The sequence below is a fragment of the Peromyscus leucopus genome, chromosome 14 (assembly GCF_004664715.2).
Source record: "Peromyscus leucopus breed LL Stock chromosome 14, UCI_PerLeu_2.1, whole genome shotgun sequence".
Lineage (NCBI taxonomy): Eukaryota > Metazoa > Chordata > Mammalia > Rodentia > Cricetidae > Peromyscus > Peromyscus leucopus.
Genome location: NC_051075.1, coordinates 79,197,523 through 79,219,706, shown reverse-complemented (window position 1 = coordinate 79,219,706; position 22,184 = coordinate 79,197,523). Strand labels below are relative to the sequence as shown.

At 44.6% G+C, this 22,184-nt stretch overlaps 1 protein-coding gene across 2 annotated transcripts in view; it reads right to left on the bottom strand.

Annotated features, from left to right (window-relative positions):
* Positions 1-9,297: 9,297 nt before the first annotated feature.
* Positions 9,298-22,184, bottom strand: part of Tdrd9 (tudor domain containing 9) — a 106,096-nt gene continuing 93,209 nt past the window's right edge. For both annotated transcript variants that reach the window (XM_037210879.1, XM_028883716.2), the window contains exons 34-36: positions 19,509-19,627; positions 10,720-10,792; positions 9,298-9,995 (exon numbers count right to left, since the gene is read on the bottom strand). In XM_037210879.1, the coding sequence (XP_037066774.1) occupies positions 9,894-9,995; positions 10,720-10,792; positions 19,509-19,627 (294 nt within the window). In that variant the 3' untranslated portion in view covers positions 9,298-9,893. The remainder of the gene's footprint in view (positions 9,996-10,719; positions 10,793-19,508; positions 19,628-22,184) is intronic.

The window sequence follows — 22,184 nt, the reverse complement described above, 5'->3', positions numbered from 1 at the left end:
CCACAGCATGGCCCCGTCCATCTTAATCTGGTTTTCGTTGCAGATAGCACAGTACTTCGAGCTGGCTATGTGATAAAGAAAAGAGCATTATTTGGGCTCACTGTCCTGGTCCGAGGTCAGAACAGAGGGCCTGTCTGGTGCTGGACTTGCTGACAGTGTCCTGGGTGGTTCAGGTTATCACATAGTGAGACCAAGTGTGTGCGCATGTGTATGTGGACATACCTGCATCCTGGGCTCTTCCTTTTCTTATAAAGCCACAAGGATTCAACAGTGGGATGGCCATCATACCTAATCCTAGTCACCTCCCCAAAGTCCCAGCTCTAAACCGCAGGTCCCCCAGGCAGAGGTGGTGTGGGTGACCACAGAGCCACACAAGAAAACTTCCTCCGTGATGGGAGTATTTGCTATCTTAGCCATAGTAGTTGCTTCAAAGAGTTGATATTTGCCAACACTCAAGCTGTAATATTTAAAAAAGGGTCTCATTTGTCATATGCAAATTTTGTCTAAATAACCTCAATTTACATGGTGCTGGAGAGATGGCTCAGTGGTTAGGAACACCAGCTGCCCTTTCAGAGGACTAGGGTTCAATCACTCACACCGTGGCTCACAAGAACAAATGGTAAATGAAACAGGGGGTGTGGTGGTGTACCTGCAGACCCCGGACTCAGGAGGCTGAGGCAGGAGGGTCTTCAGAGTCCATAAGTCAGAGACCAGAAGAGCACTAGAAATAAGCAAGAGAGATTGCTTGTAAACTCAAACCAGGGCACACTCTTTGAGAAGAAATAAAGGCTGCAGAAATCCAACTACATGAAAAAAATTAAGTTCTACAAAGAAACCCCTTTCCTAACCATGCAGACAGGTCTTCGGCGCTTGCTAGTGGGAGTTTGTATGAACCACATGACCTCTGAGGAGCTGGCAGCTGTTACTTCATTATAACGTGGTGGGGTCCGAGATTCCGAAACAACCCAGGCAGGCATAAGAGCTCACACAAAGCAAGATTTCCTTGAATTGGACAAGCAGAACGTGACTGGTCAGCGACAGCAGCACGGACTCGGGAGCTGACTGTGTCCTCGAACCTTCATTTCAGCAAGTATTTAAGCAGAAAACCCACAAACGTCTGTGCCAAGTCACACCTAATTTCTCACCAATCAGGACTTAGGGATTAGGAACTTTCCCTGTGTGGCTCGTCTTTGTGAACTGATACAGAATGTAAGTATAACCAATCAGATCTAGCAGTTCTTTGTGGTAAGGAACAGCCATTATGTTTTAGGGAACCAAAGATCTTGTTTAAGGAGGAAGTTGGTTGACTACCGGAAAGTCCCCAGCTGCCCCAGGGCCTGGGAACTTGAACTTTGTTTCACCCTACATTTAAAATGGAGTCTGATAACAAAATGGCAGCACTAAGGACAAATTTCTTTCTGTTGCTTATTCCTAACAACTCACACTTGAGTTTGGTGAATCTAACTCTATAATAATTATGTACATATGGAGTTTGGTGAATCCAACTCTATGATAATATATACATACAGAGTTTGGTGAATCCAACTCTATGATAATTATGTACATACGGAGTTTGGTGAATCCAACTCTATGATAATTATGTACATACGGAGTTTGGTGAATCCAACTCTATGATAATATATACATATGGAGTTTGGTGATTCCAACTCTATGATGATTATGTACATACGGAGTTTGGTGATTCCAACTCTATGATGACTATGTACATACGGAGTTTGGTGATTACAACTCTATAATAATTATGTACATATGGAGTTTGGTGAATCCAACTCTATGATAATATATACATATGGAGTTTGGTGATTACAACTCTATGATGATTATGTACATACGGAGTTTGGTGATTACAACTCTATGATGACTATGTACATACGGAGTTTGGTGATTCCAACTCTGTGATGATTATATACATATGGAGTGACAGACCTACAAGGCTCTCCACGGCAGCACTATATGACAGTGAGGTGCTGCCCAATAACGATGTCCTTAAAAAGGACAAGACAACTCTATGTAGAGATCTACAAGTGTGACATGCTCACATGTTAAGGGGGAGAACTAAGGCAGAGACCAAGGTATGCAGTCAACCAGACTTGAACATAAGCTCAACCTATGTCCATCTGTCGATGGGGATGCAAAGATGCTGGCTAGATTCTTTTGGGATGAGGGCAATGACCGCTGTGATGAATGCTGTCAGCTCCAGGGAGACTGGAATCATCTGGGCGATGGGTTTCTGCACATGCTGTGGGGGCTATCTTGATTTGGTGACTGATGTGGGAAGATCGCTCTTGATGGTGGGTGTACCATTCATTCCCTGGGCAGGGGATCCTGGACTGTGGAAGTGGAGAAAGAGAACTAAGCCACGCACATCCATCCCTTTTGCTTCCTGATAGTGGATACACTGTGACCAGCTGCTCCAGGGTCCCACCACTTTGGTTTTCCAGGCACGATGGACTGCCTGTCCCTTGAACTGTGAGCTAAATTAAACCCTTTTCCCTGAAGCTGCTTTAGTCAAAGTATTTTTACCATCACAACAGGAAAAGTAGGACCCTAACACTACAGTTGTGGGGCTCACACAACTGAAGCCAATTCTTGTGGTTCCAGAGGCCCAAAGTCCCCCCTAAGGTGTCATAGAGCTAGGCCTATGACAGCCTCCAGTGGCTCACAGAACTCATGTCCACCTCCATCTTCATGGGTCTCTTATAAGAACACTTAGTCATCGGCTAAACCATAAACCCAGGATGACCTAGAGGTCCTCAACTGATCACATCACCACACACCCCTTCCTAAAACATCACTTTTACAGAGGACAATGGGATTGTAGGGCACGGCGATGCATGGGGACACTGTTCAGCTCACTGCGCCAGTGTCACTGAGGACTCTCCTGACTTCTCGAAGCTGCCTACTCCAGACATCCTGCTGCCCTACCTGGTCACTCCTGCTGGGCACCAGCAGCTCCTCTGGGGTGTTGTACAGATACAGCACTCCGTATCCCACACAGCAGCTGCATTCTCAATAGGTCATTCAGACCATCTGCACATGACCCAGATGAGGGCTCTGTCCCCTCAGAAGGGCTTTCCTGTGACTCCAGTCTGGACTTTGTTCATTTGACTGAGTTCTGTGGCTACAGCCTGACTCCTTCCTCACTCTGTGCTTCTGGCTGTCTCCCAGAAGTCACATGTGCAGGACTGCTCAATGTGGACTACGTGACCCAAAGCCTGAGTTAGAGCGCTGTCCACTTTCCCGTCTTCTGCAATCTGGATTGATGACCTCAACATTGCCTAATTCATCTGCCATGGGGCTGCACACAGCACGATGAGCTCCCCCAGGACACAGAAACAGGAGGCACTCTGCTCACCACTTGTCTCCGGGGTCCCCAACACAGCCTGGAACACAGCAAGTGGCCGATGAGTGCTTGCTGGAGGGATGTGCAGGCAGAAGCAGTGGCCACCTCTGAAGAGCTCTGGGCTAGAGACGGAGAAAGAAAGCTAAGCTTGCGCCATATGCCACTTTTCAAGGCTCTTTTTATCATGTAATTGTACTATGAAGATCTCAACTGTTTTCAAATGTGTGAATAGGGAATTTTACAAGTGAAACAAAAGCAATTACCTTCTACAGTAAAGTCATGAATGCACTGTGCAATTCAATGGTATTACTTGGTTTTTTACAGACAATGAATTGGTATTTACAAAATCAATGTCTTGGGTAGGACGAGCCATTTTCAGTCTAAAATGTCGGTGGGTGGGAAGCGTGCAGAGTGTGTCGAGGAGTGGAGCCACATCCTCTCCTCAGCAACGAGCAAAGGAAACCAGGATTGAGAGAACCATCAGGCTCCTCGAGATGGTGGCAACTACAGAACATCTTCAAGATGGAAGCATGGACACTTGCATGTTGTTGCCTGTTGGTACCACTAGAGACTGACCCATTTCCTAAGCATGACTGGGAAGGAAGCGAGCAGGTATTTATCATGCCTGCTGTGTGCTGTGCTGCAGACCTGGTAGCCAGGGTGCAGACCACTCAACCATCCACCCAGGCAGGCAGCAGTGGCCCTGTGCTCGCTCCTTCACAGCCATGCCTCTGGAGCCCCCTCTTCAAGGTTGAACAAAGCTGGTCAGGGCTGCAAAGGACTGTGCATCACGAGCTCAGGACTGCCACCTGCTGCCAGTGGCTGGGAAGCACAACCCCAGGACCCTGTTGGACAGAGCAATGGGGCAGATGCTGTGCTGTTCGGTGTAATCAGCCCTGGGAGACGGTGTGCATCTGGGTGACTCTGAAAACCAGTGGGGCCCATCCCGGTGCAGGCCCCTGACTGAGCTACCAGCGTTATGGCCACTCCCCTAGACAGAGCATTTCTGACTCAGCAGATGCCAGAGCGCACAGGCCTCTCTCTCCCCTCTTCTCACAAGCTCCTACTGTCCACCCAGACAGGCGTCGGCTCCTCCACCCGATGTCCACCTCAGAGTGAGAGTCAGCAGAGCACAGGAGCACTAACCCTGAGGCCTGATGCTCAGTGACTGGTTTTTGTGTAGACCAGGCTGTCCTGGAGTTCACAGAGATCCGCCTGCCTCTGCCTCCTAAGGTCTAGGATTAAAGGATCCCCCCCCCCCCCCCCCCCCGGCTTGGAAAAATAATCGTAATGTTTAAATCAACGCATTAATGGGTTCTAGTGGCATTTCTCATGCCTGTATCCAACCCAGTCTCCCTGATATGTTCTTGCTCTCCCACCCTCCCCACTTCTACCTGCTTTGAATTTCTTTTCTACTTTCAGGCCTTTGCCCCCCCAACTCCGAGTCTCTGCATGTGGGAACACGCAATGCTTGTCTTCCGTATCTGGCTTGTTTTGCTTAACATAATGATCCCGTTCTGTTCACTTCCTGCAGATGACATGATTTCAGTCTCATGACTAGAACTCTGCCGTGGTACATACCATGTTTTCTTTTCTTTATTTTTTTTTCTTTCTTTCTTTCTTTCTTTCTTTCTTTCTTTCTTTCTTTCTTTCTTTCTTTCTTTCTTTCTTTCTTTCTTTCTTTCTCTCTCTCTCTCTCTCTCTCTCTCTCTCTCTCTCTCTCTCTTTCTTTCTTTCTTTTTTTTTGGTTTTTTCGAGCTACACAGGGTTTCTCTGTGTAGCTTTGTGCCTTTCCTGGAACTCACTTGGTAGTCCAGGTTGGTCTTGGACTCACAGAGATCCGCCTGGCTCTGCCTCCCGGGTGCTGGGATTAAAGGCATGCGCCACCACCGCCTGGCTCATACCATGTTTTCTTATCAGTCACTGGCGACAGGTAGGTGCCTGGTTGAGTCCTCATCTTCACCATTACTAATGGTGTCACCATAAACAAGAGCAGCTCTCTCTGTGCTGTGGAGTGTGGAGTTAGTTCCTTCAGGGATATGCCCGGGAGGTAATACTGGGTCGTTCAACAGTTCAACATTCAGCTTTTTGAGGAATGTTCATCTGTTTTCATAGTGGTCTTACTACTTCACATTCCTAACAGTATATAAGGGTTCCTTTTCCTCAATAACCTCACCACCATTTAAAAAAAAAAAGCTAGTCCGGATAGAGATGGAATCTCAGTGTAGTTGTTTGGTTTTATGATTTTTGTTGGAGGTAGGATTTCACTCTGTAGCCCAGGCTAGCCTTGAACTTGCGGCAACCCTCCTGCCTCAGCCTCTCATGCGCCGGGCTTCCAGGAGTGACCACCATGCCTGTAAGGGTCTCACTGTGTAGACCTGGGAGGCCTCGATTGCTTTCCTCCCCCCTCACTCTTCCACGGGCTGGAGTTACACAGCGTCAGGTCCTGAAGTCTGAAACTCCGTTTCCATGAATTCTGGTGGTTAGACAAAAGCCAGCATGCCTTGGGAACTTGTGAGGCCACTTCCTCTCCACCAAAAGGAGTCATTTCCCTTCTCACTGGCAGAGGGACACACGGCTACCTGTGGTTTCTGTTCGCACACCAGAGCGCATGCTGCCCTCCAGGCTCCCTCAGTATCACAAGCAGACGCCACGAGTTTCTGAGTTCACGTTAGCTTGCTAGCCCTTCTCACCTCCTCTCCTACCCTGAACTTTTCTAGCTCAGGAGCTTCCTGCTCCCCTCCCAGCTATTCATTCTCCTAATAACCCTATTTTGGCAATGCTCACTTTCTTCGTCTCCCTTTATAAATCTCTCCTGCTTCTCTCGTGGCCAGGTCCAGTCTGCTGGCCATGTTCAGTCTACTGTCTTCTCTCTCTGCTCTGGACTCTGCCAGATGCCTCTGGCTGTTCTCTTCCTCACACCTACAATAAAAACCTTCCCCTTAACCACATCATGGAGTGTCCATGGATCAGTTTGTACACATTGTTGCTGTGGGATGTTCTGTATGTCCTGTGGGAGCCCTTCTTGGGTTCTTTGTGGCGTTACCCAGCAGGTCCGTATAGAGGATGATTAGGACCATGGACCTGAGTGCAGGTGTCTGAGATGGTCTGCACTTGGCTGTGCTGGGGGATGGTCTGTATGTCAAGTTGTTCTGATTGATCAATAAATAAAACCTGATCGGCTGTGGCTAGGCAGGAAGGATAGGCGGGACTAACAGAGAGGAGAGATAAAAGAACAGGAAGGCAAGAGACGCTGCAGCCGCCGCCATGACCAGCAGCATGTGAAGATGCCGGTAGGCCACCAGCCACGTGGCAAGGTATAGATTTATGGAAATGGACTAATTTAAGCTATAAGAACAGTTAGCAAGAAGCCTGCCACGGCCATACAGTTTGTAAGCAATATAAGTCTCTGTGTTTACTTGGTTGGGTCTGAGCGGCTGTGGGACTGGCGGGTGACAAAGATTTGTCCTGACTGTGGGCAAGGCGGAAAACTCTAGCAACACATTGTTATTTATTAAGCGGCACTGTTTACCATGCAAGAGAAGCCACAAGGTCATCTTCAAACCCTTCAGAGATCTACAGAATATGGCATTTAAAATGTTTTAAGGGGCTAGGGAATTTAGCTCAGTGGTAGAATGTTTACCTAGCAAGCACAAGGCCCTGGGTTCGGTCCTTAGCTCTGGGGAAAAAAAAAAGAAATGTTTTAATAACTTAGAATTTTTTTCTTTCCTTTTTTTTTTTTATGACTATGAGACATGTCGGCTCCTGGCAGCACCAATCTACTTCAGAGAAGATATGGGCATTTGAATAAACTGCATATGGAATTAACTTCCATTGTGGCAAAAGTTAGCCATTGGGCAACAAAGTGCCCTCTCATTGACTGCTGACAGGAGGCTATCCAAAATGGACAAACAGGACACACAACAAAGGACTACTGATCCTTGCCAAGACAAGTGTGGTTGTGGCTTTGGCAACAGGTGTCCTCTGAGGCCAGGGCAATATGGCACCATCGCTGAAGTGGCTTTGCAATCTGGAAAAGGTACAGTGCCCCTTTCTTTGAAGGCAGCTGAACAGTGGACTGATGGCTTCTGGTGTGCAGTGGACAGCAGCTGAAACAGTCATTCTTGAAAGAGTAACTAGGATGACAAAGTCTAACCTCTCAATGGTAGACTTAATAAAGGAGATGAAGCAACCCACATGCCGAGAAGAATGGGATATGGAGAAGAATGGGATGCTGAGATGGAGCCATCCACAAACCGAGAAGAATAGGCAGCTGAATTCCAAAAACACCAGCAATTTCCAGAATTTAAAATCCTAAATTATGACAGTACACTGGTGGAATTCAGGTTTATCTGGTACATGGAATACTCGAATCGAATGTGAGGTTGAGCTGTGGGCCTTGTGTACATCCTACTTCACAAATGAGTCTGTCAGATACACTAAGCCTATAGGCTGAAGATGATGCCCCAATGTTGTGGAGAAACCTTGGATGACTGTCCAGGCAGCTGGCCGTTTCTGTCATAACTCACATTTTTTTGGAAGCCATTTGTTTGCACTTCTTGTTTTACTAGGTAATATTATTTCCTTCTTGGGTCTCTGAGGGAGTTGAAGATTAGATAGTTGTAGTTACAGTTTTCCTTGTTAAGAAATTTCGGAAAAGAAACTCACTAAGGAAATGTAAAGTGTATAAATTTGAAAGACATAATAAGATTGTTTTCTGTTGGTAATACAAGTTAGGATAGAAAGTGAATTAGGGGGCTGGAGAGATGGCTCAGAGGTTAAGAGCAGTGGCTGCTCTTCCAGAGGTCCTGAGTTCAATTCCCAGCACCCACATGGTGGCTCACAACCATCTGTAATGAGATCTGGCGCCCTCTTCTGGCCTGCAGGCACACATGCAGGCAGAACCCTGTATACATAATAAATGAATAAATCTTTAAAAAAAAAAAAGTGAATTAGGTACATTTTGGACTCATCAAAATAGAATAGATAATAGAATATTTTCTCTGAATTTGTCAAATACAAATGGACTAGACACTGCTGATGTATTGCTTGTATATATTGTATATAGTTATTATACTTATTGTATATAGTTTTTCTTATATTAGTTATTTTTTATTATTTTTATTTTTATTAGACAAAAAAGGGGAAATGTGGTTATATTTTATTTGTGCTGAAATGTGGTGGTATTTTATTTATATGTTAACAAATAAAGTTTTCCTGGAGATCAGAGGAAATAGCAAGACATTAACACAAAAGTCAGGCAGTGGTAGCACACGCCCTTAATCCAATCACTTGGCAGGAAGGGTCTCTGTGTGTGTAGGTCACACTAGGGAACAGAGCCAAGCATGGTGACACACACCTTTAACCCCAGTACCAACCATAGAGACCTGGAGGTCTGTACAGACAGGCAGTGACAAGGAAGTGAGGTGGCTGGACTAAGAGCCAATGAGAGGGCAGAATAGCAAGTCAATAAAGGCATGGGTAGACAGGAAGTAACTCACTTTTGGGAGCTGCAGAGCTGGAGAGGTGAGGTTAGCTGGAGGCTATTCTTAGTTCCCTGATCTCTAAGGCTTTCACCCCTATATTTGGCTCCATGTTTTTTTATTTAGTAAGACTGTTTAGAAATTTGTCTACAGATCACTGGGGGTGGGCTCTGGGGTTTCAAAAGCCCACCCTAGGCCCAGTCTCTGTCTCTGCCTGTGGGTCAGGATGCTGCTCTTTCTCAGCTCCTTCTCCAGCACCATGCCTGCCGTGCCTGGTGCCATGGTCCCCACCGTGATGACAGGGGACTCGGCCTCTGACTGTAAGCCAGCCCCAGTTAAATGCTTTTTCTTATTAGAGTTGCCACGGTCGTGGTGTCTCTTCACGGCAACAGGACACTGACTAACACAATAACATTGTCCTCTGACCAAACACTATCAGAAACAGAAACAGTGAGTGTCGAATGCCTTTATTGTTTCACCAGATATACCAGCTGCCAGGTCACGTCTCTAAGAGGCTTAACTACAAGTCCTAAATATACAAAACTGAAGTTATACCAAAACCACATATTTTTCATGAGAAAAGAAAATCAGAAAATGCTACATGGTTTTTAAACACAAACACAGACACATATTTGGGGGTGGGGGCGGGTCCATGTGTGCCCCATGGTAAGCCATCAGTCTGGCTCTCTCTTGCACCCCAGGCTAAGCCTGTAACAGGACAGACATACAAGCACATTCTAGAACCTTGTCTCCTGGGACTAGCTACTTACATTTACTCTCATACATTTAAAGCAGAATACAGCTTTTTCCAAAACAAAATCTTCTTTCCGAACTTTTTCTTAAGTATTTAACATAGCATGACCCCATTTCTAGAAAAGTCTAGACTTTCCAATTTTTCCCACCAAAAAAGAAACACCACTCTCCACTCTGAGCAAAGGAGGTGAGATGGAGAAGCGCCCCTGGGGTGTGGCCGGAACAGGAGACAGGTGCAGGGAGCCTCGAGCAGACCTCTGCCACTGCCCACAGGGCGCCTGGGCACCAGCTAGTCAGGGGCTGAGCACCAGAGGCCTGTGAAGCTGGTACAGGAAAGTGTTCTTCCCACGGCTGCCTTCCCGGTCAGTCTGCTCCATGACCAGCTTTGGATCCACCTGGGTGGGCAGAGAAGAGGACCAAGTCAAACTCCGGATGAGACCTGTCTAGACACCAAATTCATAAAATGATGTACACCTAGATGTGGACATGGAAGACAGAAAAGTGTTTTTTCCACTTTACAAAACCTTTTGCAGATGTTCTTCCACTTTCATAATTCACACTACATATCTGATCATCCATTTTAGGCAACATGAGGGTTTTCAATTTCATTTACCTGTGTGTACATGTGCATGCAAATGTGCAGGTATGCATGCATGTGCCACAGCACATGGGTGGGGTCAGAGGACGACCTGAGACAGTTGGTTCTCTCCTTCCACCATATGGTTCCAAGATCATCAAGCTAAACCATTTGCTGGCCCTAATCAAACATTTTTAAACTGATGTTTAATAATAGGGTAATAGGTAACCTTCACTGAGAAATCTCCCACACGCTCTGTATATGCGGGAGCAGTGACTTATTTAAAACAACGTTTTCTAAAGCACACGAACTTTCAAATACAACTCTGCTTTCAATGGCTTCCCATTACTGTGCCAACTTAATGGGCCCTGCTTGACAAGCTTGGGCCTCTCCAAAGGTTACGTAGAGGAGGGCACTCAGCAGCAACTGTCTACTCTGCCTGGAGACTCCTGCTGTCCTGCTCTGCGCCCATGCCCACCCAGTTATCTTTCCCGTACTCCAACAGCAGGCTGCTGCTCCTCCAGGCATCCAACTCCACATACCTGGTTCCACTCGTAGGGTTTTTCATGCCATTTAGGAATAATCTTCTCTCGAGGCTTCAACCGACAGAACAAGCTACAATTTTAAAAAAGAAAATCAAAGGTTTTGCCATTGGCTGGTTTTGCTTTGAAGCTGAGGTTGGTCTCAGCTTTACTACATAGTCCAGGCTGGTCTCCAACTTTTGACCCCTGACTCAGTCTCCTGGGCTGGGATTAGAGACACGCACCACATCCAGAAAATAATTTTAACTATTCATTAGCCATTACAAAACAGCAGGGTAATCTTTTTAAAATCATGTATGTGTGTTTAAAGTCTACAAATATCCCAGAATTAGAATAGGCTTTCCAAGTGTCAAAATTTATATAGTTATGATAATACTTTAATATATAGTTCATTTAAAAGTGAAGAAATAGGCCGGGCGGTGGTGGCGCACGCCTTTAATCCCAGCACTTGGGAGGCAGAGCCAGGCGGATCTCTGTGAGTTCGAGGCCAGCCTGGGCTACCAAGTGAGTTCCAGGAAAGGCGCAAAGCTACACAAGAGAAACCCTGTCTCAAAAAACCAAAATAAATAAATAAATAAATAAATAAATAAATAAATAAATAAATAAAAATAAAAGTGAAGAAATAGGACACAACAGACTTTAAGGAGATTATTATATTTATTACTTAAAGTTTCCAAATTTTCAACAAAAAGAATTAGAAGACATGCCGATCAGGAGACAAGAGCATGAGACTCTATTCAGGAAAAAGGAGCAGGGACAGAGGCCCAGTGAGCAGCCCTGACAGCTACACACCCAGAGCTACATACAGCAACTACACTGAGACTTCAGATATGATGGCAATAAACAGAAAACTAGAATATGAAGAAAAACCATAAACTAATTCACCTTAAAATGGAAAACTATATAAAATTAGAAATCCTATAAGCAGTAAGTAAAGTAATTGAAATGGAAATTCTCCAGATGTTATTTTTAAAAGATCAAGTATGGTCTGAAAAGATATTGAAGGGCAGAGAGGAAAAGTCTGAAAAAAGTGATTAGTTGTAAGAATGGATCCCTGCTCAAAGACTGTGTGCAATGCATGTTTATAAAACAGATGTGTAATGTGATGTCTTCATGAGCAGAAACAGGGTAGACCTGAGGGCGCATCCCTAAACAGGACATCTAGACCACTACCTTCTAGGGCTCAGAAAGCATTTTGGAAGAGGGAAGAGAAAGAATGTGTCAGCGGGGAGACAGGGAGAGGGCTGTGAAATGCTGTCAGTGGCAGCTGACTGTGCCTGTCAACAGCCAATCAAGGCCGTGGAGGGTCCCAGCCCTACCTCTCTGGGGCAGCCGCTGTCTTCAGTTGTGTTCTCAGTGGCCGGCCCACCAGGCTCCAGTGGACAGTTTCAAATGTGCAGTCACACAAACGGCCCGGTTAAAACCACTGGGTCACAAAACAAAGAGGCATAAACATGGGCAAAGGGGCAGGGGCGGGTGGGGATGACTGTAGTGGTACCGAAGAGGGAACAGTGTGAGTAACAGAATACACTCTACGTTTGTATGAAACTGTCAATCAAGAAACTGAAGTTTTAAAAAGCAATTAGGTTACAAGTAGAATAGAAAGATACACCATGAAAACACCAACCCAGGGAGCTATAAAGTATTTCTTACCTAAGCAACATCTGCAGCCTAACCTGGGGAGCCCGAGTCTGAGCTCCCTCCCAGTCCCATACACTGTGTCTTGGAGTAACTAAGGAAACTACAAGAATTGACCGGAACAAAGATTCCCTCACACCGATGGAAAGAGGAAAAACCAGCTTCAGGTGTTGGCTCCCATGGCCAGGGGTCCTCTAGCAGCTAATGTAGCTGGGCCTGCATAAGCCCCTGTAGAGCTGGCACAGGAAGGACCCACGCTCCCTGAAGTCTGGGGTTTGCTAGGTACAGTCCAGGCACATAGCCTAGGCCGTGAGTGTTCTGGGCTCTTCCGTGTACGAGTGTGCCAGAAAGGCTCTATACTACTCTTGCACAGGCAAGTTGGCTAGAAGACTGTGGCCAGCACTGGCTCCTCTAGGAAGGTTAAAAAACGGACACTGGGGAGTAACAGACCTGGACTGTGGGACTGTGGGACTGTGCTGATGGTTTGTGTGTGTGTGCTGGGTGGTTTTATGTCAACTTGACACAAGCTCGAGTTCTCTGAAAGGAGGGAGCCTCAATTCAGAAAATGTCACCATTAGATCTGGCTTAGGGCATTTTCTTAATTAGTGATTGATGGGGGGGGCACTGTGGGTGGTGCCATCCCTGGGCCGTTGGTCTTGTGTTTAATAAGAAAGAAGCCTGAGACACAGGCCACTCCAGTCAGGGAAGCAAGTAGGCAAACTGCAGTTCTTAACATCTATGCCATGAACCCAAGTTTGTAAACCTCCAACAGCTTCAATCACATATCAACCCTCACACAATGGGAACGGGAGACTTCAGTACCCCCCTCACCAACAGCCTGGTCATCTACACAAAACTAAACAGAGAATACTGGAGCTAATTGAAATTATAAACCAAAAGGACCGAACAGATATCTACAGAGAAGTTCAACCAAACACCAAAGAATACACCTTCTTCTCAGCACCTCATGGAACTTATCCAAAATTGACCACATACTCAGACACAAAGCAAGTCTCAACAGATACAAGATTCTATCTGATTCACCATGGGTTAAAATATCTTCACGTGCATCATGACTCACTGCGTCACATTGCAGCTTCCATGATGAGATTTTTTATTTTTTTCCTTTTTTAATTTTTCCTTTTTTCTCTTAAATTTTGTTTTATTGGGGGAGAGATGCAGGGGTGGAGGGCGGATGCAAGAGATGGGGAAACGAATGGGATCGAGATACGTGACGTAGAAGACAATAGAATAAACTTAAAAAATACGCCAGAGACATTCAATAATCTTTAAAAAAAAAAACTGGATATCAACAACAGAAAGCTTACACACTCATGGAAACGGAACAACTCTCTACTGAGTGACCACCGGGTCAGGACAGAAATTAAGGAAAATAAGACTTTCTAGAATCGAATGAAAATGGACGCACAACATACTCGAACTTGTGGAACACAATGAAAACAGGCTAAGAGACGAGTTCAAGCTCCAAGTGTCCACATAAAACAACCAGAGTGGTTTCACACTAGCAACTCAACTGCACACCTGAAAGCTCTAGAACAAAAAGAAAAAAATCACAACCAAAAGGAGTAGATGGCAAGAAATGATCAAACTCAGGACTAAAGTCAGTAAAATAGAAACAAACAACAACAAAAACAATACAAAAATTCAATAAAACAGAGTAGGTTCTCAGAAAAAGTCATTAAGATTGACAAACCCTTATCCAAACTAAAAGTCAGAGAAAGAATATTCAAATTAAAATGGACATAACAACAGACACTGAGAAAATTCAGAGAAGCATTAGGACATAGTTTAAAAACCTGTACTCCACCAAATTAGAAAATCTAAAAGAAATGGATAATTTTCCCGACACATACCATTTACCAAAGTTAAATCAAGATCAGATAAACAAGCAGACCTATTTTACCCCTAGTGAGATAAAAGCAGTCATTAAAAGTCTCCAACCAAAAAAGCCCAGAGCCATATGGTTTTAGAGCAGAATTCGATCAGACTCTCAAAGAGTTAATGCCAATACTCCTCAGATTATTTCACAAAATAAAAGCAGAAGGGGCACTGCCCATTTCATTTTATAGGTCACACTTACCCTGAACCCTAACCACTTAAAGACCCAAGAAAGAAAGGGAATTACAGACCAAATTTCCCTATGAACATATATGTAAAAATATTCAATAAAATACTTGCAAACCAAATCCAAGAACACATCAAAAAGATCACTCAACATGATTAAGTGTCATCCTAGAGAAGCAGGGATAGATCAACATAGTTATATCGATAAATGTAATCTACCATATAAAACTGAAAGCAAAACCACATGATCATCTCATTAGATGCAGAAAAGGCCTTTGACAAAATCCAACACCCCTTCATGATAAAAGTCTTGGAGAGATCAGGGATACAAGGGACATATCTCAACATAATAAAAGCAGTTTACAGCAAGCCAACAGCCAACATCAAATTAAATGGAGAGAAGAAACTCAAAGCAACTCCACTAAAATCAGGAACAAGACAAAGCTGTCCACTCTCCCCATATCTATTCATTATAGTACTGAAATTCTAGCTAGAGCAATAAGACCACTGAAGGATTCAAAAGGATACAAATTGGAAAGAAAGAAGTCAAAGTCTCATTATTTGCAGATGATATATAATAGTATACATAAGCAACCCTAAAAATTCCACTGGGAAACTCCTATAGCTGATAAACACTTTCAGCAAAGTAGCTGTATACAAAATAAACTCACAAAAATCAGTAGCCTTCCTATAGACAAATGACAAATGGACTGAGAAAGAGATCAGGGAAACAAGACCTTTCACAATAGCCTCAAATAATATAAACTGTCTGGGTAATTCTAACCAAGCATGTGAAAGACCTGTATGATAAGAACTTCAAGTCACTGACAAAAGAAACTGAAGAAGATATCAGAAGATGGAAAGAGTCCCCATGCTTGTGGGTCAGTAGGAGTAACTAAAAATGGCCATCCTACCAAAAGTAATCTACAGATTGAATGCAATCCCCATCAAAATAACAACATAATTCTTCACGAGTTTTGAAAGGACAATTTTCAGCTTCATGTGGAAACACAGAAAAATACCAGGATAGCTAAAACAATCCTGAATAACAAAGAACTGATGGAAATATCACCATCCCTAATTTCAAATTTTGCTACAAAACTGCAATAATAAAAACTGCATGGTATTGGCATAAAAACAGACAAATTGATCAAAGGAATCAAATCGAAGAACCAGATATATATCCACATACCTATGGACACCTGACCTTTGATAAGAAGCCAGAAATACACACTGGAAAAAAGACATCATCTTTAACACATGGTGCTGGTCAAACTGGATGGCTGCATGTAGAAGAATCCAAATGAATCCATACTTATCACCCTGAACAAAACCCAAATGGATCCAAGACCTCAACAAAAACCAGACAGATACGCTGAAGTAGATAGAAAAGAAAGTGGGCAATAGCCTTGAATTCACTAACATAGGAAAACTTTCTGAACAGAACACCATTAGCACAATCAATAAATGGGACCTTATGAAACTGAGATGCCGCACAGCAAAGAACACCATCATTCAGACAAAGAAGAAGGCTACAGATTGGGAGAAGATGTTCACCAATTACACAGTCTACAGACGACTGATATCCAAAATATATAAAGAGCTCAAGAAGCTAGATAACAAGACAACAACCCATTTTAAAAATGGGGTACAGATCTAGACAGAGCATTCTCAATATAAGGAACTCAAGTGACTGAGAAACACTAAAAGAAATGTTCAACATCCTCAGTCACTAGGGAAATGCAAATCAGAACTACTTTGAGATTCCTTTTTACACCTGTCAGAATGGCCAAGATCAATAAAGGAAATGACAGCTCGAGCTGGCAAGGATGTGGAGTAAGAGGAACTGTAACTAGAGTTTTCCTGCCTTGCCCACAGTCAGGACAAATCTTTGTTACCCACCAGTCCCACAGCCGCTCAGACCCAACCAAGTAAACACAGAGACTTATATTGCTTACAAACTGTATGGTCATGGCAGGCTTCTTGCTAACTGTTTCTATAACTTAAATTAATCCATTTCTATAAATCTATACCTTGCCATGTGGCTTGTGGCTTACCGGCATCTTCACATGGTGCTTGTCATGGCGGCAGCTGGCAGTGACTCCTTCCGCCTTCCTGTTCTTTCTTTTCTCCTCTCTGTTAGTCCCGCCTATACTTCCTGCCTAGCCATTGGCCAATCAGTGTTTTATTTATTGACCAATCAGAGTAATTTGACATACAGATCATCCCACAGCAAGGAACACTCATCCATTGTTGGTGGGAGTGCAAACTTGTACAGCCACTATGGGAATCAGTGTGGTGGTTCCTCAGGAAGATGAGAATCAATCTATCTCAAGATTCAGCTATACCACTCTTGAGTATAGGATGTTATATTGTACTAGAGACACTTGCTCAACAATGTTCATTGCTGCTCTATTCATAATAGCCAGAAACTAGAAACAGCCTAGATGTCCCTCAGCCAGAAGAATGTATAAAGAAAATGTGGTACATTTACACAATGGAGCATTACCCAGTTATTGAAAAAAAAATGACATCATGAAATTTATAGGCAAATGGATGGAAGTAGAAAAAAAGTCACCCTGAGTGAAGTATCCCAGACCAAGAAAGATAAGCATGGTATGTAGTTGTTTATATGTGGATATTAGCTGTTAAGTCAATGATAACCAAGCTATAATCCATAGAACCACAGAGGATAGGTATAGATAAGAGACTGGAGGGAACAGATACATCTTGTTAAGAAAGGGAAATACAATCTGACAGATATGGATGGAAGAAGGAGATGGAATAGGAGGATCAAGCAGGGAGGGGAAGGGAGAAGGGTTGTGGGAGGGAATATGAAGAGAGACAACTAAAACTAAAGACTAAGACAACTAAAAGGGGCATTTGAGGAGTAGTATTGAAACCTATATAGTAGAAACTCTTAAAATAGACACATATATGAAGGCAATATAAATGGGGCAATAATGGGGGAGACAGATTCCCAACTGGCCATCTTTTTTCATGCAAAGAAGTTTCCAGGACCAGGACTGGGTGACATCGAATTGAGTTGTTGGCCAAAGGGGCCCCATGGGAATCTCCAAACAACCTAGGCTATTGCCAAAACTATAGGTTGCTCTCCACAAACTGACAAGTCCCCATTGCGGAACACAACCCATATACTGACTATGGAGAAGCCAAGCTGGTGCCTACAGAGAACCTTCCCCCCTGTGTCCCAGCATCTTTGGTACAGGAAGGTACTCTGCACACTATCAAAAGAGCAACAAACACAAAGCCAGTCACAAATCCTTTATCTACAATGTCTGCCTGCAAGATATGCTAGGGTAATGGTGATACAAAGCTTGTGGGAAGAATCAACTTATTTGACTCAGTCCCACTCCATGAGATGTAATCCATACCAAACACTGCTTGGGTGACCAAACACTTAAGGCTAGATAACCCAGGGACCTAGGGGAAAACCAAATCATATTGGCCCAAAAAGGGGGGAAATGAAGTGATAAAGTGACTCCTAATGACATTCTGCTACACTCATAGATCAGTGCCTTGCTCTGCCATCATCAGAGCAGCTTCCTCCTGCAGCAGATGGGAACAAATACAGAGACCCACAGCCAGGCATTACACAGAGAGTGACAGACCTGGGAACACTCAGCCCTAAATGGGATGTCTCCATCAAGTCCCTCCCCTCGGAGCTCAGGGACCCCTCAGAAGAGGGGGTGGAAAGAGTGGAAGAGCCAGAGGAGAAGGAGGACATTAAGAAAGACCTATCAACACGAGCAATGCTCAGATGAAGTCACAGAGACTGAGGCTGCATGTTGGGGGTGGGGTGACAGTACCATAAGGAGGCGAGGGAGATCACTGATATCCATTGCTCAGGACCGGGATGCTGCCCCCACGGGCATATATATATATATAATTTATGTATACAATTTATATATATGAAACCTCAACTCAAGCTTGGGGGGAAGAAAACTAGATGCTATGGTGGCACATTTCTGTAATCCCAGCACTTGGGAGGCAGAGGCAGCCCACTGAGGACACCAATGGAACCCTTTGTCCTCTGAACTCTGGTTGGGAATGGAGCTGCCAGTGAGAGATGAAAGGAGCAAGAGCAGGATGGTCAAAGGACCACCCAGTCTCCAAGGCACAGACTCCACTCTCCCCCCGGGCCCCACGTGTAACTAGTGATAGGATACAGCACTACTCTGCAGTCCATGTGCCCTGCCCTGCAGGGGTGCCTCAGCACTGCAATCCAACTTGAGTGTGGTGATAGTGTTCCCCAAAATATCGTGCACCCTAATAAACTTATCTGGGGTCAGAGAACAGGACAGCCACTAGATATAGAGGCCAGAAAATGGTGGCACACACGCCTTTAATCCTAGCATTCCAGAGGCAGAGATCCATCAGATCTCTGTGAGTTTAAAGCCACACTGGAAATAGCCAGGCATGGTGACTCACGCCTTTAATCCAGAAAGTGATGGCTGAAAGCAGAAAGGTATATAAGGTGTGAAAACCAGGAACTGGCTGGTTAAGCTTCAGGCTTTCGAGAAGCAGTTCAACTGAGATTCATTCTGGATGAGGACTCAGAAGCTTCCAGTCTGAGGAAACAGGATCAGCTGAGGAATTGGTGAGGTGAGGTGGCTGTGGCCTGTTCTGTTTCTCTGATCTTCCAGCTTCACCTCAATAACTGGCTCCAGGTTTTGTTTTGTTTTTTATTAATAAGACTTTTTTTTTTTTTTTTTGGTTTTTCGAGACAGGGTTTCTCTGTGTAGCTTTGCGCCTCTCCTGGAACTCACTTGGTAGCCCAGGCTGGCCTCGAACTCACAGAGATCCACCTGGCTCTGCCTCCCAAGTGCTGGGATTAAAGGCGTGGGCCACCACCGCCTGGCAATTAATAAGACTTTTTAAGATTCATGTTACACTTGCGTAACTTATCTGTCACATCTAAGTGATTTAGAACATCCACCACACACACACACACACACACACACACACACACACACACACACACACAAACACACACGTTGTATATTGTCTAGTACACCTTAACAGTATGTTACCATATAACTTACCCTAGAAGTTTCTGACGTGCATTCTCCTGTAATTGCGCAATTCTTTCAGGCCCAAGATACTTGGATCCATTTGGCCCATCACATACTAGCTTGTTGATAGCAGCCCTGAGAATATTAATCTGTAAAGGAACAGTGACAGACTATGTGGCTATTTCCACAGTAAATAGGTCACAGCATTCAAAGCTGTGTTCTGTGACTAGCATCAGTCAGCAGTTTACAGAATTAGTAAAACAGAAATAACATGGAAGAATGAGCAGGTCCCACAAGCCCGTATCCAATTTCTCTTACATTTGTTACAGCTCTGAAACACTGTTACCAACTCTGGATGTTTAGATTAGACCAATTTTCTATTAGCATGCCATTTCTCCTCAGGCCCGGCCCGGAACCACAGTGAACTTACCATGTCTTCTCTGGTATAGGATGGCTTCCCAGCCTTTTCTTGCTTTATAAGATGTTAGCAATTTGGAGGTGTTCTGGTTGGGAATTTTGTAGCATGCTCCCTGATTTGAGGTTGCCATTGTCTAGAGGGGAGACACCGTCTTCTCCTCACCTTCCATAGGTCTGCCTGCACCACGGAACGTGGCCACAGCAGCTCGGCTGACAGCCCTGCAGGGCTCCCTGGTTGTAAAATACCTCCTTCCTACTCCTGGTTCATTAAGTCTCACTTGTCCTCAGAGGTCACATGACCCACGTGAACTCCCAGGAGCTTTATAAGAGCTAACTGGTTTTCTCCCACTGAGTTATTCCATCATTTATTTCTCTATCTAGACACACGGGTATTTTATATTCTGGGTTATAATCCAATGTATTTACTTTGTTGCTCCACACTGTTTCAGCTGGCAGCTTTCCCTCTAGCTGGCTTATGTATCTTTGGATGGATCCTATCCCTGTGTGCTTCATATGGATCCTTTCTTTACAGCGCTATAAGATGCTCTGGGTACCTACATTTCCTGCGCCCTTCCTAGCAGAACAAGTTCCGTCAAGGTGACCTGGCTCCCAACCTGGGATCTCCCATTAGAAAGCACATGCTGAGCGTCAACTGTGCTCTCTGCCCAGAGGAGCTCTTCTCAGCAGCCCTCCCAGGGCCGGGCACCGCATACGGGCGGAGGCCATTCTCACACAGACCGCTAGCTGCTTCTGCACCTAGCTGCCTGCCCTTCAAGCACGAACTAATCATGAGTCCACACCAGCATCCCGGGCTCTAATCCAGCACTACAGGAGTCATACTAGCCTTTCTTGCTCACTTTTAATTCCCCCCCCCCTTTAGTAACAACCATGGTTCCCAAATCCATTCCCTTACAAGTCACCCCAATAATATGGAAAATGGCTTCAGACCCACTAACTTATGCCTCCCTAACTCCCCAAACTACAACTACAGGACAGTGTTCATGTGGAGCTTCCTTTTCCTCTCTCTTTTCCCCAAGCTTTTTCTCTCTACTCTTTCAACACAGTATTGTGACATTTCCAACAGTTATGACTACTGTCCCTTTCCACACAGGTATCCCATTCTGGGAGCCCTGATACCGCGTGGTGTGCAAGTCATATATTAAACCCACTATTAAGGACACTTAGAGGAGGACAAATGCAGAGCTGTGTCCTCTACCTTCACCTCTTTTAACTTCAAGTTCCTAGGTGCTCCCATTTATTCACTTCCCTATCTCCTGGCAACCACAGCTGCTTCCTGTACAGAACGTCTTCCTAGCAGGTTCACACAGACACACCCCAATTCCTGTAGTAAATGCTTCTAAGATTTAGTCATATTCTTGTATGAATCATTCATTCCTTTTTACTGCCAAATACCATTCTGTTGTATTACCACAGCTAACATACACATTCCCTTGTCAAAAGATCTCCTTAACAGTAGCAGTTATGAGTGAGCTGCTGACACTCACACATGAGCTCTCTGGGGACACATATTCTCACATCTTTCAACTGTCTTTTGAGTCTGATAAAAATTTAAAAAAAAAGGTTTTTTTTTTTCTGTTTTTGTTTTCATAGTTCCTTATTCTAGTCACTCATGTCTGTGTAGTTTATAAAATTTCAAAACTGATACTTCTCTAAAAATACCCTAGAAATGCCACTCAGAAGCTGCCTGGTTAGCTGACCAGCTTCATGAGGGAGGGCAGGGAAGGAAGGAAGGAAGGAGCCGCTGAGTCACGGGGTGTCCTAACTCCTGGAGCAGGGGCACAGCAGCCGGTCAGTGTCCGGGCAGACTTACTGGGTCATATGGCATAGGTTTAATCTGGAAGGAGACCTGTCCTCCAAGGGCAACCCCTCTGCAGCGCACTAGAGACCTGAGGCTTCTCGGGGGCCCTTGCCTCCACAGTCACTGTCAGCACTGAGGACTGGAGTGTGCAGTCTGGTCGTGAGGATCCCCATCTGCATTTTCCTCATGATAGGTGAGCTGCATGGCTTCTCATGTGTTCACTTCCAACATCTTTTACTTGGTTGTGTGTTTTATTAGTAAACATAAGAGCTGCTAATGTATTGTGGACACAACCAGGCATGTAATAAATATCTTCACCCAGTATGTAACTTTTCTGCATGGTCTTACCAGGATCCGCAAAACCGACTTTTCCTTCATAGACAGAACCTCTGGTATACTTGTTCCAAACCCAAATTCACACATTTGTTTCTAGAACGCTCCTTTTCCGTTCAGCAATGAAGTCTGTGATC